This window comes from Macrobrachium nipponense, chromosome 17 (assembly GCF_015104395.2).
Source record: "Macrobrachium nipponense isolate FS-2020 chromosome 17, ASM1510439v2, whole genome shotgun sequence".
In the NCBI taxonomy this organism is placed as follows: Eukaryota; Metazoa; Arthropoda; class Malacostraca; order Decapoda; family Palaemonidae; genus Macrobrachium; species Macrobrachium nipponense.
Genome location: NC_087210.1, coordinates 86,954,419 through 86,980,608, shown reverse-complemented (window position 1 = coordinate 86,980,608; position 26,190 = coordinate 86,954,419). Strand labels below are relative to the sequence as shown.

Genomic DNA, 26,190 nt, shown 5'->3' with positions numbered 1-26,190 from the left:
AAATCCCTTATTTTTTTAATGAATCTTTTTTACGACAGCCGTAAAACTGATTCGCCGATAAGCAATTGCGCCGTGAACCATGGATCGCCTGTAATATTCTCCCAAAGAGTCAGTATTAAATTGTGTATATAGTTTCATATAGTTTTAAAAACAAAAGCTCTTGGAAAGGTTACCAGCAGTCAGTTTGATATATCATTTTCTTGTTGAATGTTTGTTCATGCATACTCATTACTGTACACTACATACCATACAAATTTGACTCATGTCCACTGTACCTTTAATTTCATACTTTTGAATACTCTTATAAGAGTGCTCCTGTACACTCACACACTTCATGTATCAAGGTCTTTGGATATGGAAGAATGATAAAAATTGCTACTTTCTTAATCAATAGTATTAAAGCCCATTAAATCAGCAAATATTTAAGACACTGTCCAATCGAAGAAAGGCACATGATGAACAGAACTTGAAATTTGAATTCGGTTCTTTCTCAAGCATGTTGAAATCTTCAAGAGAGTTTATAGTGATGTTGGTTAAACTAATCTTCTTTATATAATTTAAAAAAAATACTACTATAATTTTTTTAAAAATGCACTGATAGTAGCGTAAGTCTTAAAATGGAGAAAATGGTTCACTAAAAATGTACTTTTTAAAAAGTGAATCTGTACAGAAAGCTATTGAGAATCTGTATAGTTCTCCTTTACAGTTGAAAAGATCACACAAATTCTTGAAAACTCCTGATAAAATTTTAATTTTAAAACTTAGTATATTTGTACAGTTACATCCATTCATGATAAACTACAGCCAAGAAATTTTTCCTTTACAGGGTTGCAGAAAACTGCAAGTTAAATTCAATGGACAGCAAGAATCTGGCCATTTGCTGGTGGCCTACACTACTTCATACGTTACAGTTCTCTGATATTAGTGAATTTGAATCGCAACGTCCTCACATCGAAGACATTATACAGACTATGATAGATCAGTTTCCCTTCCTGTTCCAAGGAAAAGAGGATTATGTCATGGTCTGATATTAAGCAGTGTTTTCCTGGTAAACATAACTCAGTTTGTTTATGCTTAGCTGTGTTTTGTTAGCTCAGGTCAGAATGCAACTTTTAATAAACAAAGGAGCTTATGTTTAACATGAAAACTTGAGCCCTTCCTTTCCCCAACAGTATCACCCAGAGCTGCATAACCAACCATTCCTGTGAGCTAGGAATGAGCAGGTTGTTTTCGTCTGCCTGTAAAAGCCAACATCTGGATGCCAATGTTAATTGTTCCTGTTAATAACAGTGAAAGAACTTCTGGCTACAACTGAGGATACTATTCTTGAGAAATATCAAGAAGTGCTTTAAGGTTGTGGCTTTCAAGTAGTGTAATTGGTGCCCTCAAGTGTACTGGTGTGTGCTGTTTACAATTAAATGAACCTCTACCAAAGAAATTAACTCACCAAATAGTGATGGTATGGGCTAAGGGTCAATTTGTTGTATCAGCAATATTGACACCTTTATAGTTTATAACTTTCAATCAATTTTTATTAGCCATTTTTTACTGTCATACTGGCATAAGCTATTGGTACTAATTTTGTGATTTAACGGCTGATTACAGTACATTAGTTGATGAAACGTGAAGCAGTATTCTAGCAGACAGTTTTGAAATTAAAAGTAGTCAACAGAAATGGTTTGATATTTTAACTTGCAGAATTGCAGTTACATTCGGTAAAGAAGCAAGTTTGAAATAGTGTTTGAAATGTCTGTCTATCTACAGGGATCTGAAAGTATTGTCCAGACGTAAGTTTCCTTTCCTTGCTTGATTAACTTATAAAACTGGTTGTTATTTAGGCTCTTATGAATTTAAAAATTTATTCCAAATAGGTTATTTTTTATTTCCATTTACTATTGCTTTTGGAGCAAAAATACCCTGCCAAAAGTCTATTTTGCTTAACTGGGACAAAATTCCAAGTATTGTACCTGGTTAGTTTCAAACATTCCCACTCGTGTAATGAGTCCCATGTGCCATAAATTCATACGACAGTACTTTAAAGGCAGGTGTTTCTTTTTTTTCTTTTTTAATCCACAGTCCACGGGCTTCAATGTCCTTTAGAACCACTAATAATCTTCCCTTCTATCATCTTCATCTTTTGTCATTGGGGACTCCTTTATAGTTCTTCATCTGTATCCAAGGTGTTATAAAAAGTCCAGGTGTAGTAAAGAAATGTAGTTTATTCAGATAATGAAAAGCAGATAACTTTTCTGTAAAAGCTTTTAAAATGTTTTAATAGATGTTTCAGTGAGAGACCACCAAGAAGTTGGATGGCAGTACCAGTCATTCTTGTTAAATCATTAATCCGCTGTGACAGGAACTCGCAACATATCACATAGGGAATTTGGCCGTGTGAAGCATTCCATTATGCGCCAGTTACTGCTTCTCACTTACATCCATCATTAGAAAGTCATATATCCTGCCATATTATAGCAGCAATTTTGAGGTAAATTATTTTATGACCTCAACTTGCAAGACATCGAGTTTTCGGTGTAGTATTTTATTGTAACAGAATCAGTATTTTGATTCTCTAGTTAACTGGCTGGTCATTTTAAATACAATAAAAATTTTTGAAATTGAATTTTTTATATATCTGTTGTCTTAGATTTTAAGTCCTAAGCATTAGCTATAGGTTTGTTTACATAGTTTTTATTTCTTGACTATATATTGATAACTGACCAAATAAAAGTTGACAAAAATGACTACATGAAGTATGAATGGTAGTGCCATAGTAGACAGATGGCAAGGAGAGCAACAGTGCCAGTGCCACTGTCAAACATTGTCTCATAACCTAGTTGCTCCCTGTATTTCATTCGATTTATTTGCCTTGTTTAGTGTAAGCCATGTGGCTACCAAGTGGTACTATGTGTAAATTTAGAGCTATTGTGTGTCATCAAGCTTCGAGTGGGTTTAGGAGCAAGCCAGGATATTTTATTTAAAGAAATGAAATATTAACAGCTAATGTATTGGACTAAGAACTCCCTTCAAGGCAGACTTGGTAGCAAATGTGAGTGAATATTCTGCATAATATTAATTGCCTTGTACATTATTTTGAATGAATGGGTACTTTTTCTTAGACAAAATTAATTTCCCCATTAACAATTTCATTGATAAATATATTTGTAAATGTATACACTTGAGTTATGTGTTTTTCATTGTCTGTGATTTATAGTAACATACTTGAGTTTATACAGTTTTATATTACTAAAAAGCTTCATGCTAGTCAATAAACCTTACCCACTCGATAGCATCTTGTAAATTAGTGTATTGCACTAAAGTTAAGATTTTATTGTATAAAGTCACAGACTTGTACAGCATATGAGGAGTGAGAGAATCCATGTACAGCGGACATGAAAAACGTTAATTGTATACTAGGTAAATGCAAGCAGTATTTGAACTAGTATACTAAAAATGAATAAAAGGAATTTACAGTTTTTTTTTAGTTTCATGAACCCCCAGTGTTTAAGGGAATAAATAGAGTATTTAATTAAGATATTTTATTTAAAAAATAACATAGAAATATTTCTCCAACAGCCAGTTTCATCTGCCAACTCAAGGTGGCCACATGAATTTTGTGCTTCAGCTTATGTAAATAAATAGGTATATAAGAGAAAAATCGTGACAAAACCAGACCATAAGATAGGAGTGGGACATTTAAATAATTATATACAGTAAATATACAAAAAATGGAAAGGATAGCTACATACTGCTACCTAATAGTTTTATACTGGGCAAAAATAAGTTTTCCAATTACTGGTTCAAATAAACTTGACAGATTACTGAAGCCTTTTTCTGCAGCAAAAACTGAACTGAAAATTTTTGAATAGTTTAATGGTACAGTGATAAGCCCACTTTTAAAGTTATGAACTAATTGCAATAAAAAATGTGATGATGATAAATGAATATACAATTATGAAGCCTTATACTAAATAAATAACCTTGGCCACAGTTACAGTACAGTACTTGTGATACACAACAAATTTGGACCTGAGAAGTTCATTAACCAGACCTCTTAAGAACAGGCTAAATCGTACTTATCCCATCAAGTACATATTTGAAGAAATGTTCTACTTATGACAGAAGATAGTACAGAGAAGACAGTGGTAGAAAGCTTTATAAAATACTGTAAAGTAATATTATTTGGCATATGAGATCAGTCTCATTAAATAGAAATAATGAAGAAAAAGATGAATGCAGAAAACGTTTCCAATTCATTTGAAATACAAAATGATACAGAGAATTATCACTGCCATTACAAAAAACTTTTTCTGCATTCCCATAAGGTACAAGGTAAAAAAGTATCCTAGTCACTGTGTCCCAGAGTTAACCTGGCATGCACGTTGTTGAACCATCACACATTTTAAGATGCACCGAATAACTTCTAATCTCCGTCTCAAATTTGTTTCCCGCAACACAGAAAGCTGCAAAGAGGAAAAATTTTAATTACTAAATGGTAATTTCAATCCATAAGAAGCAAAATATTTTATTTACAACTACTATGGCCAAAAGATTCTTTAGATCTGATGGTACATTATTTGAAGAGTCGGTATATCTTGGAATGACAAAAAAACAAAAAAAAGTAGGGTTATGTGAAATTTTGTGCACTACGTACCTGAATACGAGCATCTAAGGGCAGGATGGCTACTATCCACCACATCCAAGTTGGTCCATTGGGTAGTGTCCAGTACTCTGCTTCAACTGTTGGCATTGGCCCATAATGGCCTAGGATTCGTCTTTTGGTAGTGGGTTCAACAGATTCAAACCATAAAGAAGCTACCCTGTGGACTGCATCATGTAAGCGGCGTGTTTCACCTAAATGATCTGAAGGGATTCCCTCATCTTGGAGAAATTCAACTGCAGCAGTATTATAACCATCTTTCACACTTTTACTCTCAATTTTAAATCTCCTAGATCCAACGGTATTAACCACAGATCTACCGTCAGGTGTGTATTCAACATCCCTAATTTCCAGCATGGTTCCATACTCTGCATACCTGGAAAAGATATTGCTGTCAGGTGTTTGTTATTCATCACTTCTTAAAAGAACTATTTAAATGACAGGCACTCTTTACTACGAGCAATTAGTTGTTGTAAAGCACAGGCACTTTGTATTAAATAAATAAGAAAACTGCAGATAAATGTATTTGTTTCTGCACTTAATATTAAATAAGAAAACTGCATACAAATATTTGTTTCTATGCATATATGCATGTATTTGACTTTTTATCTCTTAAAGATCTTAGTTGAAATCTGTACTGAAGGCACAGAATCTTACAGGTTTTTTAGTATAGTCTCCCAAAAATTCTGTAAAAAATAGAACCACTAGATTTTCCTCTATTGTGGGAAGAAGTGAAATATTTAGGCACATGTAAGCTACTTGCCAACTAAAGAGCTTTCTGATTAGCAAACCTTTACAACCACAAATTCACCACTTGTACCAAAGAAAGCACATAAACAACTTTGAGTCCTTAAATTAATACATTATTCTCTCTAATATTGAACCCCTCCTTCCTTGGCTTATGCACAACATAGCAATCTATCTGCATGCACTTTTAATATTTATCCAAAAATTATACACCTAAGAAATTTCTAACAAATTTGTGATCTATGAAAGGGCAGAAACTCAATATAATAGCAAACATATTATTTGTTAAAATTATTTACATTTACACTTATGGTGGGAAAATTTAAGCTGTCAATTTGTATAGGGATCTGTGAGTAAACATCAGGTTCTGATAAATACTGTTGGATATATGTATGTGCATGTGTACCCAAATATGATGGACTCAAGTAATTCAATAAAACAGTTTGATGATGATGATGATGTATATATAACTGAACACTACAAACTATACTACTTACCCATTTTCACAATTATCCAACGGCATGCACATCCCAAATTCTCTAGTACCCGATTCCATACATCTTCTGATCATCAAACGATAACGTGGCTCAAACACGTGAAGAGGGCACATAATGGTAGGTATTGCTACTGTTGCAACAAAAATTGGAATTTCATGATGGCGGTCTTTTCCTGCATTAGCCAATTCTTCAAGCTCCTCTTCATGCTGTCTCCGCCTTTCTGTGCATTCACTGGGCATCACACTATGCATAGCAACATCCAAGAACTCAGTTACTGCAGATCTTCGTTCAGCTAAACACTGGAAGATAAAAAACCATTGATTAGCAAATGAAGCAGATTTATAAACAGGAAAATAACTTTTTAATGTGAACAGGGAATACAGTCATTATTAAGATAAAAGTCATCAAATACTGCTTATCAAGAAAGGTAACCCAGTTAAACAATGATGAATTAATTCTGTGGTAGCACATTTCTGTATATAAAATTAGTGTACTGCATTCACCAGTCTTGCATTTTGAATTCAAATCATACTTTATGTTTAAAAGTTTATGTGCTATACATTAGATAATTTCTTACGTAAATTCATATTTTCATTTTGTTTAACAATGCCTTGAGTCTAACCCTAGTTACTAAAACTGGGAAAAAATTAGGTTTTAATAGCCATTTATTAAAGTATTCTATTTCTGTATATTCTTTGATTATACTTACCACTCTGATGGAAGTTTTACATAGTGGACAATTAGTTGAGTGATCTAAACAACGATCCAGACATGGCCGACAAAAACTATGACCACATGGAGTTGTTACTGGTTGGAACAGGTAACGAAAACAAAGTGTACACTCGAAGTCATTCTTCTCAAAATTATTTGGATCAACACTGCGCACATAGCCACTGCTGCTTTCTGTGAACAACAAAATTATTATGAGCAAAATCAAATTAAAAGGTTCAATATATATGTAAAATGTGATATGCACTTTAAAAGTATTACCGTATTTCATCCAAAGTACATACTTATTTTCCTTCCAAACATCATGAATTAAATTACCACTATATAGTCCATTATGCTTTATATATTGGTTAGGTTTTAAGAATCTGGACTTGATTCAGAATCTACATCTATAACACAGCAAATTCTCAAGTTTGTGAAATGGAGGAAATTGAAAAGAAACTATTTTAATGAACCTATAATGACTAGATAAAATAAACTTGTTCATATAAGTGGCTCTTTATTATCTCTAAAACATGTACTATATTAATTAATCTATCAAATTATCTATTACATATTTGTCACCATGACAGTAAGAAACTCAGTTAAAATTATTATTTATAATTTAATAATTTACTCTAAATTTAACTGAACAGTAAAACCTGAGAAATTACTGACAGCATTACTACACTTGAAAAACAACACACAATGAAATTGAAAGCACTCACTTCTGCGCCTTTCCTGATGTAGATAAAATTTGTCTATCATTTTACGAATCTGAGTAACTTCCTCAATATTAAGAGAGATGGAGGACCCAGACGGCCGCTGTCGTCCACCATCTTCACTGTCCACATCACTTTCTTCCGAATCTGATTGCGATGGAACAGCAGCATCTGACAAAGACTGACTCATATGTCTAGAAAAACTTTTGTGATGCCAACTGCTTCTTCCTTCAACATTAAACCTTTTAGCTACTGTCAGTCGAACCAACATCCGATGCAATGCCTGTAATAAGATATAGAAATATCAATACAGTACATATTATGCTATAAGAACTTCAAAAGTACACATATTTCTTTATAATTCACTATACATTTAATTTATAATATCAATATGGGCAAATATAGTACTGTAGACTCAAATGCTCAAGTGCCAATTATTGCCAGCATCTCTCATTTTTTTTTTTTTTTACCTATGAGAAAATGAAAATCATTGCATTTTACCAACAAAAATAAAAGTGCAGAAAAAAATTAAATAAATTTTACCTTAGTAACTTCCTCTTTAATGCTCCTTATACTGCAGCAGTCTTCTAACACAGCACACTCTAGAAGGGAAATGAAGGCTTCTTCATATCTACCAAGAGAATTGAGGGCCATGGCACGCCTAAAGTGGCCTTTTGCCCACTCCGGCTGAAATTTCACAGCAGCATCAGCATCAGCTAAGGCCTCTTCAGCACGACCCAGTGTGTGAAGCACATGAGCCCGATTACTAAGGAGGAGGTGATCTTCAGGAGCTAAAAAAAGAAAGAAAAAAACATTCATCAGTACTAAGAAATGTAAAATATGCATCGTTAGAAAGCAACACAAAATATTCATACAATATTAAATAATAAACAAAATTGCATTATTGTAAATAGTACATAGATATGGTATATACAATTTTGCACTAGAAAAGATTTAATCCATTTTAATATTAAAAAAAATCATACAGGAACAAATTATTGTCTTAACATTGCCAAAGGTATTTTCATTGTTATGAATCATAATTTTTCACTACATTAATCACACAGATGGGAACCAAGATATAGTCTCAAATGTTAGATTTTTTGATGATCTTCTATCACTAATTAATAAGGATACTCTACAAGATATCAATTCTATGTGATATAAAGTTCTGCAGGTCTATCTATATTAATATGAATACAGAACAATACTCGGTGGAGAGCATACTAGGATTTCAAGCGTTTCCACTTCATATATCATTTAATATGAACTTTGGTACTATTTCCTGATAAACCATTTAATATGAACTTCGGTACTCCCTCCTCATATATCATTTAATACGAACTTTGGTACTGTCTCCTCATATATCATTTAATACGAACTTTGGTACTGTCTCCTCTTATATAATTTAATACGAACTTTGGTACTGTCTTCTCATATATCATTCAATACGAACTTTGGTATTGTCTCCTCATATATCCTTTTATAGAACTTTGTTACTGTCTCCTCACATAATTTCAAATTTAATACGAACTTTGGTACTGTCTTCTCATATATCATTCAATACGAACTTTGGTATTGTCTCCTCATATATCATTTAATACGAACTTTGGTACTGTCTCCTCTTATTAATTTAATTTTTAAAAAAAAAATTTTTTTTTTTTTTTCAAAATAAAAAAAAAAAAAAAAAAAAAAAAAAAAAACTTTGGTACTGTCTCCTCATATATCATTCAATACGAACTTTGGTATTGTCTCCTCACATATCATTTAATACGAACTTTGGTACTGTCTCCTCATATATCATTCAATACGAACTTTGGTATTGTCTCCTCATATATCATTTAATACGAACTTTGGTACTGTCTCCTCTTATATAATTTAATACGAACTTTGGTACTGTCTCCTCTTATATAATTTAATACGAACTTTGGTACAGTCTCTTCATATATAATTTAATAAGAACTGTGGTACTGTTTCCTCATATATCATTTAAAATGAACTTTGGTAGTGTCTCCTCACGATTCTGCAGATCTAGTCGAGTGCTTTTATTGAAGGAAATTTATTTTCAACTACCAAACCTTTCGTCAACAGATTCCTTCACAATGGACTTTCTCCTTGATTACTTTGGAAATGAAATCTGGGGATTCTGCAGTACTACTAAATTGGCCTAGTGGACGACATTTCTTCAGTTGGTGTTTTTTCTGATACTGTACACATCGAGAAGGGATATGAGGCTAGCAACCTTACCACAGTCTTATTCAGAACACATGGGTAACTCCTTTCCTGGTGCCCAATGGCAGCTGATTTATAAAGTTGAATGAATAATGAATGAAAGATAGTTTTAAGAAATGCATAGCATATAGGTAAACTTTTACAGACTTTTGTCAGTTACAAATGTTTACTCTAATTTCTGCTAATTACACACAACATGTTCTATTCAATGACATTTAAGCTACAATGCATGTACACCTGGGCTTTGGACCCAGTCGTAGTTTAAATTTAATTTTAGCATGCGTGCAACATCGCATGCAGCTTGTAAGCTCTTTAAAGAAATAAGAAAACAGTACATAATCATAAAAAAGTATAAGTCAAGTCAATGACAGACATCTTAAGCAAACAAGAGGTGTGTGTAATAATTCTTGTACCCTCCATCATTGTGTCCACTTACATTACATTAATTCTGCTAGCAGAACCTGCTAACAATGCCTGGAACTTGCAAATCACATACCACCTGAGCCCTCCATTCTTAAATGGTCTGTAGGGATAAGATTGCTAGTCAATGCCCTTTTCTTGATCCAAGCTGGCACTGGAGTTCGGGCAAGAATCTTAAATTGCACAAGACTCACTAGTAAGCTCATGGCCTTTCAACTAACAAATCATTTGCGAGATAGGGTAGCAACAATCTTCACCTTCGAAAGCATCATAAAGACATATCTAATGAGAACTATCTCTCTCTCTCTCTCTCTCTCTCTCTCTCTCTCTCTCTGTGTGTGTGTGGCCACATCATGCTTTCTCAGTGGGTAAAACCCCGTGCCAGTTCAATCTCCCAACAACCTCCCTTCCTCACGCTCACTATACAAGCCATAATTTTGCAATTGGCGCTTGAACTTACAAACATCTTAAATATGGAGGGATTGCAACAATGTTTATGTTCTGAGGACGGTAACAGCAGCCCTGTTTAATAACGAAGAAAACAGGCTTTTTTATTAAGACTCACGTGGCAAACGTAATTCCTGAACAATACAGGTATAAGTCCAGCAATTTTGGTGTTAATAAAATTCTCAAATAAAGTAAGTTGCCTAGCTCTTGAGCCTGTGGTAAACCTTTAAAAAGGCAAAATAAATAAATAAATAATAGCACTTTTAAATGAAGTTACAGGAGGAGCAAAAAAAGTTAGGTATATCATTGAATACTGTTCCTAAATATCAAAATGGGAAAAGATAAGGCGGTATAAAAGTCCTTAACTGTTGCAGCCCATTATAGCCATCTCGACTTTCTCAGACATACGATCATTCGTATCGGGGATTAGCAGTTTCTCCGTGTTAGGTCATACTACTAGCGGTAGTATATCAACTGACATTGGTGTCGGATCAAGAAACAATGCCAAAATTACTCGTAACTGTCTTTTAAGACTTTCTAACCTTGTTCTATAATTATTTTCAAATTCAAACACGAGCGATTAATTTTCTTTAATTATTTTCAAATTCAAACACGAGCGATTAATTTTCTTTAAGATTAGAAATCAAGGTTAACTAAAATATTGCGTTTGCTCTTTATCAACCAAGAACCGATTTTCTTTCAATGTAAGCCAGTTTTTTTTTTTTTTTTGTTTTGTTTTTTTTTTTTTTTTTTTTTTTTTTTTTTTTTTTTTTTTTTTCCAGCCGAACCGCCATGTTTAATGCAGGGTGTTTAACTTTTTTTTTTTTTTTTTTTTTTTTTTTTTCCCCAATCTTTTCCCTTTTTTTTTCTTTTTTTTTTTTCGTTTATTTTTTCCCAACTTCCACCTTCCGCTGTTTTCTTTTTTTCTCTCGTTTAAAAATCTTATAGTAATTGGTTTAAAGATTTTCCGTTGAATTTTTTTTTTTCGATAAAAACACACACCCCAAAAGCCACCACCTCCGCCCCGCCACCACCCCTCATCCCATTTTTCATTTACAACCAAAAACTTATAAAGGTGTAATGTTCAAAGCTATGTTTGTCTGAGTTCAGGAACGGTATTATGATGACGTTTCAACATTCATCTAATTCACCAGGAACAGAGGCTTGACCTTTATCCACTATTCTCTCTCTCTCTCTCTCTCTCTCTCTCACACTAGACAAGCTATACGTCACATACACCTACATCAGAGGCCAGTCAGCAGCTGGCAAATTCCTATGAACTACCACCATTCTTCAACTATATACCTGTAATGATACAGAATACAGGTGCCATCTCCAGATTTACCGCCCTCCTTAGACGCGAATTTCTATTGAGAGAGAGAGAGAGAGAGAGAGAGAGAGAGAGAGAGAGAGAGAGAGAGAGAGAGAGAGAGAGATTGGTTTCCCTGGCATTACTGCAGGCAACCGTACCAATAGGAAAAAAAATGTCAAATTATACCCATGAGACACACTTCACCACTGAATACGAATAACCTGAATGAACTACGTTCTTCTTCCCAGGCCAAATAAAAATCCTGCAAACAACTCTACCCCGAGCAGGATAAAAGGCTGGGGAGATACTGTCTAGTCTCGTAAGTCCAGATGCGGAAAATCAATAGCCTACATAAGCGGAGGCCATACACGTGTCAAGCAGCCAACATTCCCCCGCCCCATACCTCCCGGCCCTCTCGGCCGCTACAAACCCCCCCCACATCTCCCCTCTCTCTCCTCTCGCTTCTCTCTCGGCCTTCTGGCCCCCAACCCACCCACCACCCCTCTCTCTCTCTCTCTCTCTCTCTCTCTCTCTCTCTCTCTCTCTCTCCGTGTGTGGCCGAATACAAACTAAAGGTAAATATCAATACACGAGAATGCAAATTTACCGTCTTATTGCTTTTGCACTGAATTTGACATCTCACCTCAACGTCTCCAACAAGAAGGGCTGGGCAGCTTCAAAACAATACTTACAAGATTTTAAAAGCGTACGAAGGACAGATAAGAACGGTTAGCAACATCAGGTCAATACCGGGCAGCCGCACTAGCAGATGACACCAATAACAATTCATGAGAGCAGTCCATGGGGTCTCCTCATTGTCAGAATGAATTGGCTTATCACAAGCACAATATCAGCACTCCCATAAGCAATATTTTTTTGTGTGCATGCAAAACCCTTTCTCAGAATCAATTCCAAGCTTCTTCAAAATATGAATAATAAATTAATCAGTCATTTACACAACATAAATCTACTTGACATGTCCTTTTGAGGTCTAATACACTACTTATAGTGTTCAAAGTTCACTAGCAATTTACCGCATCTCGTGAGAACAAAAGTATGTCCGATCGGGATATTTTAAATCCATTGATTTTCCTAGGATAATTCTCCCTTGGAATTTAATCGTGCACTAATGTAATTTGATACCTTCTTCACTCTGGCAAGTGCTCATAAAAAAAAAAAGGAAGGAGAAAAACTAACGGCTCGTAAATCTTAAAACCAGTCTTACGGTAACTAAAGGATATCATTTTCAAATAATGAAAAGTTTACGCACGGTCTGCAGAGACAGCAGAGGCTCCTAAGAAGTCAACATACTGCAATGAGGTTTCACATAAAGCTCGATCTATAGCTTGCATAACCTATGAACACGGAACAGCGTTACTATGCGAGTTTCCCATTAACTACAAGAACAACCGGAGATTGGACTGACAGTTAAACTATATAAAAAAAAATATATATAAATACGTAAAACGAAAAACGTCAGCCCAGAAATGAAACGCTTGCATAAGGGAGAGTGGGCTTGGGGCAAGAGTCGCTGCTGGTTCTCTTAAACGGGGTCGCAACCACTTACACAACCACGTGAGTCCACGAACGAACACACTCGCACAGCTGACGATCACGTAGCCAGCGTCTCCCACCTCTGCGCATCCAGGGTTATATAAATGCACAAATATTCTCCAAGTACCAAGTAAGTGTCACAGTGTCTTCAGTATGACAGTTATTATTTATTACACTTGATATAAAAGAAACAGACAGTTTCTTTATAACATTTGATATAAAAGAAACAGACAGTTTCTTTAGCTTACAGAGACCAGATTATCATCTTACAGCTTAATACGATCCATTAGACACAGAAAAGGCCGATCAACTAACTTCAAGATGACCTCAAGAGAGATATCAAAACGACACCGTAATCATAACATATTAAGAACTATAACATCAAAAAAGAACTTTCGCGATAAATAATATTCATCTTTCACATCGGTAAATATGACATCGATTTATTTTCCTAGACATAGTAAGCAAGCAGTGAATGTCGATTCCTAATAGTCTGATATTTTACCATGGGGTAGGAAAAAACAATGGAAAGCCAACTAACATTAAATTTATGGTATATTGGCAATCTGGGCCCGTTGCCTACAGAACACGTTCAAGATTACTGTCCTACGTAACCTGGCAATCTTCCTGTTGCAAATGCAAACCAGGTTCTGTTTCTCACAAAATATCTCGGCATGGGGTCCCGCTTTTTAATAGGTTTTAAGAAACTGGGCTATACGTAAGGAGAACACAGTACACACAGGGCAAAATGTGTTTGCGTCCTATCTAGTTTACCTGGTGGTCGATGTTGAGGTGTTGGGAAGATGGATTTAGCTGTTGTGTCAAAACGACAGTGAGATGCAGAAGTGTATAGAGGATAATAATTATTGATGTGTTAGCCCAAGTATTGTAAGGTCTTTGATACCACGGAAAGTCTGACAGATAAGTACGTAGTATACGCGCTCATGAAAGGATATATTTGCAGAAATATAAACTAAAGTGAATTTGCGTATGGATGAGACTGTAGAATATAATTATAATAATAATAATAATAATAATAATAATAATAATAATAATAATAAAAATTTTGAACTTGGTGGCTTGCAAGTAATGAAGGCGAAAAAGTAAATGGGATAGCTGGTAGTTTTGAAATGCTGTATACGACAACTGACAGAAGGATTATGGACAGCGGGTTTCTAAAGAAGGAAGAATATAATTTGCAGAGATTAAATTTTATGAAATCAAAGTCTGTGAAGAAAGTGTAAACAAGGACGGCTGGCATTGAAATATTTCTACATGGGAACTGAGTACTACTTGAACTGGAGAAGGGATGAGCCGAGGTGGTGAAAAAACAGATCTGAATACCAGTTCGTGGGACAATAATGTTACGGAGAATGGAATGGTTGATGCTTGAAGATGGATCGGTGTTGCTTGGTAACAGAATACAGAAACTGCAGAGATTGGAGAAAGATTTTGAAAGTGTCAGTAAAAGTGACTGTTAACAAAATATGATTATGACATTAAATAGAAACCAGAAAGGAGAAACAATGAATGTTAATGCCGAGGGAAGAAGATGGAAGACCTCCATCAATTAAAAGTGAGCATTTGAAATGTCAAAAAGGTGATTTACATAAGACAAACAAACAAGGAAGTAAAATTCCCGTAAAGGGCGTGATAGAGTTAACGAGCATTTGAGACTGAAAATTATCAGTGTATGAAGGGGTTCTTAACTCCCTGCAAGTCAACCTAAGAAAAATGATGGAAGTTGTCATGAAGAAAGAAAGAAAGAAAAAACTAAGAGCGGAAATGAAGAGATTAAAAATATGGAGGTGGAATACAAATGTAAGTATGGTGGTAAAAATAATGGCAAATATAAAAAACTGCTTTTACTAGATCACGTGGCAAGAATGGAATATGAAAGGTAGTCGAAAAAGGTGAGCAACTAGTTAAGTTTTTGAGGTAGAACAAGGCGACTGAAAATGGGATTGGTAAATGGAATGATAAACCTAAATATCCAAGAAGGGTACGTGTAAAAGGAAGATAAGAGCTGAAGAAGGAAAAGATCAATGGTGCAATTGATAAGACTTTTGTGTAGGTAGGTGAAGGGCTAATGCTACAGAGATTACTATCTGATACGGAGCTCATCCTTGATTCAAAAATTAAAAGGTTAATCTATAACAATGAACTTCACACTATGTTTTCTTCTCTTTTGAGAAATCTTCCAGCTTTCAGCAATTCTTTTTAGATGAGGTTTTTAGCCTTTGACTCCTAAGCTGATGCTAGTACCCATTGTCAGGTGGGATGACTCGCGTGGGCAGCCTGGGAGTAGACCACAGACCTAGTGAATGTCAGTTTTCCTGGTAGCTGATCACTCGAATGACTCATGATAGCCATTACTGCCATGTTCATCAGTTAATTGAGGTAAATGAGGCTTTTTAGCGTACCGGGTTGACAAATTAGCCTTTGTACCCATGGAAAAAAGGTCAATATGGTATGTGGTGACTTAACAAGTAATAACAGCCCACTAAAAACACAGGAAGGTTCTTTCCAAGTTTGATGCAACATAGGCCAAACTAGTACTTTAGGTTATAAGAAGCATAAATAGGAACAGAACCGACATAACAAAAAATTTAAAAAAATTATTATTGCAAGGAGAGATAAGGGTACAGTAACTGATCAGAAATGCCACCAATTCAACCATAACAAGGAAAGACCATGTTAGGAAAGTCCATACGCATAAATTAAGTACACCAAATATGAGAGTATTAGTGTATTCTAGGAAAAATAGCTTAAATTTTCAAAATTAAGCTTAAAAAATGAAAGTGTGAAACCTACACAAAACCTCAAGTTTTTAAGCAGCTTTAGCCATTTAAACTGCATAATCACTCGAAGATAAGTTTGAAGTAACATGAACACCCAAAATTCTTAGAGGTGAAAAGGTTCAAAACCATTTTCAAATGAGTTTGAGTAAGAGTTATTGAATGGGTCCAAAAAAATTACTGAGAGAGAGAGTGCTAAGAGGCACTGTTTAATAATTTACTGGAGTTCTACTCAGATATGCCTTGCAGGATCAGAGTTGAGAGACGAAGATAACGCACCATGAGATAGAGTGCAAACCACAGAAATATTCTCTGAGGCAAAGCAAGCAAGGGTGAATCACCAGGTCAAGCATAAGTTTCAGTAACATAAGCGACGTGAACTGGATACCTGAAGCAGCATCAGAGCTTCTATCAACTTCAAAAGTATCAGATTTGATGAATCCATGAAGTGAGTTTTAAAATGGGGAGGAGGAGGGTGGAGCCAATACTGAGCAATGTAACAATGCAGGATGTCAAGAGAATATGGATACCCTACTGATGTCCTGAAAAATGATTGACATTCACCATGGGAGTAACTAGTATATACATTATTCACAGAGGATGGTAAAAAATTATATATCTTCTGACACTGCTTGAAACCATAACAGTGTTGCTGGGCTCTCGAACTTTTCCGCTGATACTGGAGTCTGGGCCATGTGTAAAAGGCCTTCCTTACAAGCTCTTCAGAAACTAAGACGCCTTTATTTTACTCGATTGCCAACTGGATAAGCAACTGAATAAAGGTTATGCATTCCACTCCCGTCTCAGATTGAATTAAAAAAGTCAATCACCTGCCATTGGACCAGGTTACAACAGTTAGCCTTGCCTTATACAGTGGTGTGTGGAATCTTACATGATCTGAGAGGAAATTTGATAATAGTACTGTGTATGTACTTGCTTAGATTTCTAAACCCACTCTGGGTGAAAGTAAAATGTGTGTAACAAGAGATTTGTAGTAGAGGGTGGGCTTCGGTGAGTCTCATTTCCAGTCAAAGGAAAACTCACAACAGATGAACCTATTATTCAGATTTTCAAGTTGCAGTCTCTCCAGATGTGGATTCCTATATGAATACCTTAAAATGTTTTATGGTTTATGGAATTCATCTGAGGTATGAAGGGTGTTGCTGCTATAAAATTTATGTTAAAAACTTAAGCCACCAACAGGACCTCATCATGGCATCTGGTAGCAACTGATCAGGATAGTAAGAAAAGACATAGGGTAAATAGTGTTTTGCTTGTAAAAACAACTCTCAATTACTAGTCTATTACTGTAATATCTAATAACCATGGAAAATGGAGAAAACACACATCTGATTATGTGCTTCTTGAGACATAAACCATATCTGCCTCCAGTCAATAATGACTAGTTATGTATACTTCTGTGCATTTGGATTCGATTTAACCCGGCCTGCTCTTTTCATTATATAATCTGCTGAGATTCTGGGTTGAATACTCTTAGAAATATAATATTTTAGTTATCTATTCCAAGATATCATACTGAATCTATGATCCTGTCTCTCAGTGTTTGTTTTTGGTGCTATATATCTGCTACATATCGATCAGATTTCTCGTATATTTCCATGTTTCAATGGTTTTGTTCCTCACTCATTTCATGTACAAAAATCAACCTTTTTAATTAAGTAAAAGTATTTCTTGCTCAGTTGTATTTTTTTTTTTTTTTGCACTTTGGGCATGAACTGTGTCATGTAACATGTGGACCCTGAATTTGTATTCTGTCTATCTCCCTTGATTTACAGTCCTTTGAGCAGAGGTTTACACAACACTAACCAAAAAGCACTCAGGTACATTTGCCGTACTTATGTCCAAATTCTGGCATTAGAAGCACCGTTTGTCACATTCTTAAACTTACTGGGTACTTACAGATTAACATCAGTTAATCCTCTGTTCTTTCTAATATGTGTGGCAGCCAAGGCCATGTACAATGAAATATCTCGCTCCTTTAGTTATGAAGAAATTGAATTTTTGTATCCATTCCAAAAAAATTAAAAATTACTTTTGATTATGCTGGCTAGTATCTCCATAACAAAAATAGCAGCATATTTGTCAGTTGTCGGACATTTTGTTAAGTGGAAACCAAATGATTCCTTTTGTTTTGTCATCTAGGTGGTATTGGTCATGAAATTTTAGCATCCTTGAACTTGGTTTATAGTTTCCGGGGGACCTTTTGTAAATTTTAAGCAGTGATGCTAAAAACTGATGATTGTTATGGTTTTAATTCTGCAGAGTATAACTTCATTAGTAGGAAAGTGAAAATGTAGTGACCAATCAGATGATGCTAATGAAAATCAAACAGACTTAAGTTAATGTCTACATTTTACATACAAGCACACAATTAAACGAACTTGGTTACTTTTAGCCATTCGAGTACAACTTAAAAGCAACTGATAATTGAAATTAATGTCGAGATATCGTTAGGTAGATGTAGGTAATAACTTCGCGTTGGGTATTTCTTTAGAAACTACAGTTTCCTATAGAATTTGGGTTGCTTATTCAGAATTTACCACTATTTTTCAGGGGGTCGACCGTAATTAACTCCCATGGACTATGATTAAACACAGCGAAATACATTTAATGCCCCAATCCTTGGTAGTTTTCATATTCGCGGGACCGTTCCTTGCAATCCGTGCAGTTATTGCCTAGAATTACCTACCGTTTTAAAATTGCATTTGGAAGTTCCCAATAGCCTGTACCTACTATAAATTTTTTTTTTTCAGAAATGCCCATTTAGCTAACTTTTCGCTTTACACTTACTTTTCCATCAGTTGTAGTGTGAAATTGTGGCCAATAGCGCACTACTCATTACAGGTGTTATACTATAAATTAATTTTGACATACCTAGGTACCTATTGCATGCATATTAGTACTACCCTATGGGGGGGGAGGCGTCCACAGGGGAAAACAGGTTCCCATCCAACCATGTTAGGGCCTGAGACCTTATGGCTGAATTAGGACGTGCACGTAATACTAGTAATACTTTACGGATTTCTACTTTACTATGGTTAATGGCACTTTTGATGACTACCTAAGTTAAGTAGATGGTTAATACAGCATTTCCATCGTCAGTTTCACACTTAAAAGACAACAAATTCTATTATGGAAGAATAGCTAGGTAGGCCTCGTAACTTAGCGTTTAGGATATATAATGACGGTCGACTCCACTATATATTTGTCACGGTTAGGCCTACAGCTACAATGCGGCAGCGAGTTGGGTATTCTGCCGTAGGCCTAACCCTAGACTTTAGGCCTACAGAACAATTTAGGAGTGAATTCTGAATAAAATGAGAAACTGACGGCTTAGGCCTATGTGATACGAGTAGGCCTAAAACAAGGGGACTCGTTGACCTCTTAGATTCGTAAGCACGGCTCGGGAAAGCAGTCTAGGGTAAACTTAGGCTTATACAGGTTACAAAGGGGAAGGAAAATGACATTTTGGAGGACCACTCACTCACCACGATCAACGGCTTCGGCATAGAGACTGACAGCCTGTTCCAGGTCCTTGTGTCTGAAGGCTTCGTTCCCTTTAGTCCTGAGTTTCACCCCGTCCACCTCACTCGACCACCAGCGGTCCACCAGGGACGATATGAGGACGTTCGTTTTTATATTCGTAAAGCTGACATTTTTCTGTTTACTCTGACACACACGACACGTTTTGGGCACCTCCCTCAAAAGACACCGTCTGCAGTACGTATGGCCACAGGTTAGGGTGATGGGTTCGTGCAACACTCCCCAACAAGACGGACACGAAAACACATTCCTAGTGGGCGGATTAGCGTTCTCCCTCGACTCCTGTCTCAGGTAGTCGATCAGTTTACTGACGACGGGGAAGAGTTCCTCCACGGTCACGTTAAACATCCTGTAGCAGTGGTGGACCACTTCCAGACTTTCGTTAACGTTACCTCTTTGGCTTAGGTAAGTTGCGTAAGACGTAAACAATTCGGTACTGGGCCCGTTTTCCTTCAGGAGCCGCTCGTACATTTCCTTCGAGAGGAGGAGGCCTAATGCCGTCCTCCCTCCGCACTCTTGGACACTCATTCTACCCAAAATTTACGACGTAAACCCTAAAGAGTTAAGGTTTCCGCACGAGGGACCGGCAACACATGTTTCTCAACTCGTGGCTCAACTGTCACTGAGGAGGCGACTGCTTTATACCAGCATACAGTTTACGCGTACTATGAGCCCGACGACTAAGTCGGCCGTCTCAGCCTCTTTTTCGCCAGCATACACAAGGGAAGTCTCGACTCACGTGTTGCTCTCTCGACGCTGATTGGTCGTCGGCTTCCTAGCCTCTCTCCGACGTCATCAATTTCCGCGTGCCATTTAAGTAATCGTTACGAGAATCTTATTTATTTTCTATTTTAACCGTTCTGATCTTGCCGCTTTTTATCAACGTTGCATCAACAAAATCATTAAATTATATATATTTTTTTAAAATAGATGTGGAGAGATGAAATGCAAGGCTGCAAGCACGTTCAGTCGACTGCAGGAACTTCTTTCTTGTTGGCCCGTGCCTTTCGCAGTCTGTAAACACAAACATTTAGAATTACACCAGTGACGTCTAACAAAGAGGATTTCTTGGGACAAACAAAATTAATGTGATTCATTTCCTTCATCTGGCGACGCGACGATTTTAGACAGTGCATCTGGGATGCGAAAAAACGAGTGAAATCTGGTTCTATGTAATTATCTAAGAACACTGACTGGCTGACTCTTGGACTAACTAACAGGGGACTGTTTTGTAGTCAGAGGGGTCTACTCCTTCACAAATCAGTCTGTAAATAAACATGATTACGAGCTACTATCATTTCATTTTATTAGTAATTTCCTAGGCAATATTAAACTCTTTCATGCAAGGGAACCTCTGTATTCCATTCCAAGTTTTGGCAAACAACTAACACTAAAATTCAAACATTTCATGCTGATCTTGTGTGAAAGTGAATCTAGGCGAGGACGCTTTCGTTTCGTTTACTTGTATCGTAAGCTACGCATGTAGTGCATTTTACGAGAGGGCACGTGCCGCTTCATGCAGTATTCTCTCTCTCTCTCTCTCTCTCTCTTGGTAAATCGACGATTTGGCATGACCACTCTGTCGTACACCTGCTTAGAAATAACACACACACACACACACATATATATATATATATATATATATATAATATATATATATATATATATATATATATATATATATAATATGTTAACCTTTCCAATAATTTTACCCACAGAAAGAAACCCAAGTGTTCTTTCAATTATATATCACCTAATTAATGATGTAGTCTGCTTTCATTAGTGGTTTATAATATAACATTTTGCAAGTATGTTAGAGATATGTGTAATATTCTTTATCTAAAAACGATTTTTTATCGAAAAAGACGAAACAAGACAAAATATTTATATTTTTTTAAAACTTGCATGTTCACAGAAAGCCGAAGGAACACTAGGTAGGAAATCAACGAAAATGGATAAAATTCTGTAAGGTGGCAGGTCATGATAAGCAGGTACAGCTAAAATAAGAACGTCATTTTAATGAAAAGCAATTGTAAATACAGTTACTGATACGTATGAGGTATAGTAATGCGATTCTGGGAGATGTTCCCCATAACTGACAAAGTTTGCGGTACAGTAAACGACAGCGCCAAAAATAGTCCCTCACGTAGTACCAGGTTTTCCTTACTAGATGTTGTCATGGCTATTACTCTTTGCGTGCACTTGTGCATAACGATTTTTCCACTCCACCTTCAAACGAGTGAGAAAGAGACCAGTAGAAGTATACATATAGATGCACTCATGTTTTCAATCATTACATGAATAAATTCAACTTTCACCCAGGGAAAGCTACGGAGGCTTATAGTTTCCCTAGCATATCAATTCCCCATTCAGGTGGAACCACCTCCACCGTCCAAATAAATCAGGCAGGGGCCAAGATTTGTGCATCTGTGCCACTGTAACCCTCTGCTAGGACATAAGGAATCCTCTCCTGTCCACCAGACGCGTTAGTAACTGAGCCTAATCTTTTCATGGGAGGTCCTTAAACCTTCGCCCTTGAATGCCAGCAAGTGAGGTTTACAGATTGAACACCTTGGCAAAGGCTGACCTGCAGGTTCTTAATGCAAAGCTTTGTACCTCGAGGTAATTCATCTTCCTCTTCAGGCGATAAACTTCATAGTTAGTTAAACATTTTTAAAAAAGCACTGCTCACCCACGTCTTATTCTTATGCTTCTCGTACACCATCCATGGAGCATCAAGTAATTGACTTGGACTGACAGTCTGTCTTCTAGTCCTACCGGATGGAGATACCACCTCTCTCCGAGCAGAGAAGACTCAGAGAACTCTAAGAGCGACGAAGAATGATACGAAATTCCAAGTTTAAGTGTGAAAAGAAAGAGAAGTGATTAAATCTGCATTCTCCTGAGGTACAGAGATTATAGAAAACTGTAACAGACCAATGGCTGATACTTGTTATACGATAAAAAAAAAAAAAAGCCAGTGACATGCTCAGGTAACTATTCATACCTAGGGTGACCCTCTATTTGAGATGTGAATGTGGGTGGAGGGACACCCGTATAAATTAATAAGTACGTATATGCTATGCATAAGCATAACCCTAATATATACCCTATATATATATATATATAATATATCTATATCTATATATATATATATAGTATATACATTTACTCAGATCAAGTGTTGCTTTCAATAGTGAAATGTATACTTTGATAATATAAAAGGGAAGCTTATAGACACGATTCAATGAATAGTAGTAAAACAAAGCAATTTTTTTTCCTTACATTACTCACTGTGCTTCTGCAAAAACCTTACAGTTTTTGAGAAAAATTATTTTAACTCTTATCCTTTGAATAATTAGCAATTTATTACGATTTGAGTAATCATTGGGGGACACGTGACGGTCAGATTCCGTAAAAGGGGGGGTCATTAGTACTATTACTCCTCCAAGTTTAGTACGTGCCCCCAAAGGTAGTGGTTTTTTGGGGGACAGAGATTCCAAATGGTGGACTACCCCCCCTCAGATCTGAGGTAGACATGGCCTAACTGGATGGAATTAAGAGAAGGGAGGACTTGAGATTAGTGGAGAATTGTGGTAGATATAGCACAGGAAAGCCACGTGTGGCGGTATTTCAGAGAGGCCCCTTACGTCACACTGTGTTGGAGGCGATGGTGGTCATTATAATTATATACATTCCTATACATACACGAGTATGTATCTACCTATATATATATATATATATATATATATATATATATATATATCGAGCTACAATGTCCTAATTAATTCCTATTCAACCACTACCGGAACACGAATTACGATGCGCGTGGGCGTATGTTCCCTTAGCCATATCTAATCTCGTCAGGTAAACATAGTATACACGTGAAGGAAGATAACCCTTTACTCGTCTAGATTGCTGAATGGTTTAGCATGTGCTACGATATTCTTGCTTACCTGATTTGCAGAACTAGCATTGCGTTTGAGATTAGTCATCATATAAAGTTCTTTGATAAGTTAGGTTCTCACATCATATCATTAGGAAGTTCTGACGAAAAGAAAACTATTAATCAATCAAATAAATGGCTACCCTGCAACTGCTGAACCGCCTTTCGCTTCAGTAAGATCATTAAAAAGTCTATTACTTGTGTAAGAAAATGGAGTCTAAGGAAATTCGTGCCGTTGGGACTATTGCCCGCGACAAGAGTTTGATAGTCTATTTTAGTCTTTCACCAACTTTTTGTAATAAAAAAAAAAAAAATGTCTAATACCAGCGACCACATTTGATATATCCTCGAAGGATTTGACTCATAAGGGCAGGCCGAATATATAATTCATAATTATAGTATCTCCTGGGGTTGAGACGAAAGTGAAAATCGGGACGTAGGGCGGCGCAAGAGAAATAACTGATTTGCAATACTATATGATTTAGTAAGAACCGTTAACCACCGTTAGGCACAGGTTCGTTCGCCTGTGCTTTTTTTTTTCCAGGAATGTCGCCTTATGAAACGCATATTTCTGACGATGAATCAGCAAGGGACGTGAGTGATAAGATTGAAAGGAGGACGTTAGGTAAACAGTTCATGATACAGCGCGAGTGACGTCGACCTCTGCTACTTTACACAAGCTACCTGGTTCTTTCTTCCTTTCGTTCTATATCACGTTAAATCCGTTCTTTTCTCACCCGGCCGCTACGAAGGCTCTTTATATAACTGGAGTTATTTCCGCCCCCACTTTTAGCTCCGAACTACTGGGAAGTTAACGTGATAAGAAGCACATCAATAACATTATCTCAGGGACGTTTTTTCCAATGCACCAGAACCGTTTGCATCGATCGAATCCTAGTCCTAATGTTGATCCGTATAGGTAAGGTTTCCTCTTCCGACTCTAATCGATAAGATTTTATGAATGGTTAGAGATTATTATTTTTTTATTATTATTATTCACGTTGTGTAAAACTCAAGTTGAAAAACACGGTTGCTCCTGGACCCGTTACGAAAACTGCGCTTTCTCGGGGTTTCTGTTGAGTTACACGTGGAGGACTTACGTAAAGCACCGCACTTTATATAAGCTTGGAAGCGCTAAGGGAAAATCTATACTTCAACATTGCATATGTAAGTGCTACACAGACACATACGTATAGAAATTACACACGCACACTTTATATATATATATATATATATATATATATATATATATATATATATATATATATATGATTGATTCATAGTTGTCTTTTCATAAGAACTTCCTGATATGGTCTGAGAACCTAACGTCCCAAATAACTACTATATATGATGACTGATCTCAAACGCAATACCAGGCCTGAAAATCAGGGAAGCAAGAATCGTATCGCATGGTTAGACGAACCTCTAAAGATTGTTAATGAATATGCTACGTATTTATGACAGACAGTACTACCTAAGTGTTTCCCAGGCATTGGTGGACTGGCCAGGTTGCCAGCTTGCCCGATGGCAAGTGGGCCCCTTACACAAATCCATGGAAAATTTCATTACTGAACAAATTCCTTTCTAAATGTAAGATTATATATGGAGATTTATCTTGCCTGGACTCTATAAAGTTTAAAACAATTGGTGAGAAAGGTCTTGAAGATGAAGCCACTGGCGGATCTAAAGATCTTTCATGGGGGGCCAATTAGGATATATATTATATATATATATATATATATTATATATATATATAGTATATATAAATTGTATATAGATATTTAGATAGATAGATAGATAGATAGATTAGAGATAGATAATGGATAGATAGATAATAGATAGATTTTGATAGTTTATAAAAGTTTTTTTGTACGGTCTATATATATCAATATTTTACATTCTGCATGCTCACGCACATATATGTACACACAGTAGTAGTAGTTGTTGCTGTGTAGTTGAATAATCATTGACTAAGCAAATGTTTGATACTAATAACGATTTACTGAAAGAAAACAATTCTCTATTATTCATATCGAGTGAACTGGAACAGTTTTCGTTTGCTTCAAGCTTTGATGTTTTAAAGTTATTATTTAATGTTGGTGAAAATGTGGGGAGCAGTTGCACCAAATGTAAAATATGCACTACTTGACCATCTTGTATACTGAAAATTCTAGCTTCCAGCAGACTTCTTGACCAAACAAAAGATATCCAACCTTTATGAACTATATAAAACGATTGGCACACTATCTGTTACCCAAGTACAGTGCGATATGGCATTTTCAACTCTGATTATAAAGATAAGGTTAAGAAATTAGATGGCAGAGGAAAACTTGGAATCTTACATGTTACTATCCATTGAAAAGGAAATGATAGATGAACTGGACACTAAAGTAATTATTAACAAATAAACTTGAGCGATTACTGCTAATAGAGCGAGCTGCATGTAATTAGATTTTTGCAGTTTTTAGCTGTCTATATGCAACTTGTGCAGTGCTTTAAGTATACTTAGATATATCTAAATATCATTTCAAACTTCTAAATAAATTGGTATGTGTATGTTATACTTCTGTATTGAAAGTATACTTT

At 36.0% G+C, this 26,190-nt stretch overlaps 2 protein-coding genes across 3 annotated transcripts in view; one reads left to right on the top strand and one right to left on the bottom strand.

Moving 5' to 3' along the window:
• Positions 1-3,474, top strand: part of LOC135196429 (rho GTPase-activating protein 190-like) — a 334,492-nt gene extending 331,018 nt beyond the window's left edge. For both annotated transcript variants that reach the window (XM_064223251.1, XM_064223252.1), the window contains one exon: positions 827-3,474. In XM_064223251.1, coding sequence (XP_064079321.1) covers positions 827-1,028 — 202 coding nt within the window. In that variant the 3' untranslated portion in view covers positions 1,029-3,474. The remainder of the gene's footprint in view (positions 1-826) is intronic.
• A 47-nt stretch (positions 3,475-3,521) lies between these two features.
• On the bottom strand, positions 3,522-20,328 carry LOC135196430 (LON peptidase N-terminal domain and RING finger protein 3-like). Its single transcript, XM_064223253.1, has 7 exons — positions 19,604-20,328; positions 7,875-8,122; positions 7,338-7,614; positions 6,611-6,804; positions 5,902-6,200; positions 4,652-5,033; positions 3,522-4,460 (listed from the first exon to the last, which is right to left on the bottom strand). The coding sequence occupies exons 1-7, from the start codon at positions 20,184-20,186 to the stop codon at positions 4,347-4,349; spliced, it is 2,097 nt and encodes a 698-aa protein (XP_064079323.1). The 5' UTR covers positions 20,187-20,328; the 3' UTR covers positions 3,522-4,346.
• Between the last annotated feature and the right edge of the window lie 5,862 nt (positions 20,329-26,190).

Coding starts and splice junctions, on each gene's coding strand:
- LOC135196430 (XM_064223253.1), bottom strand. CDS start 20,186: ATGAGTGTCCAAGAGTGCGGAGGGAGGACGGCATTAGGCCTCCTCCTC. Junction 6,805..7,337: donor ACATCAGGAAAGGCGCAGAA/GTGAGTGCTTTC, acceptor TGTTGTTCACAG/AAAGCAGCAGTGGCTATGTG. Junction 4,461..4,651: donor CCTTAGATGCTCGTATTCAG/GTACGTAGTGCA, acceptor TCCTCTTTGCAG/CTTTCTGTGTTGCGGGAAAC.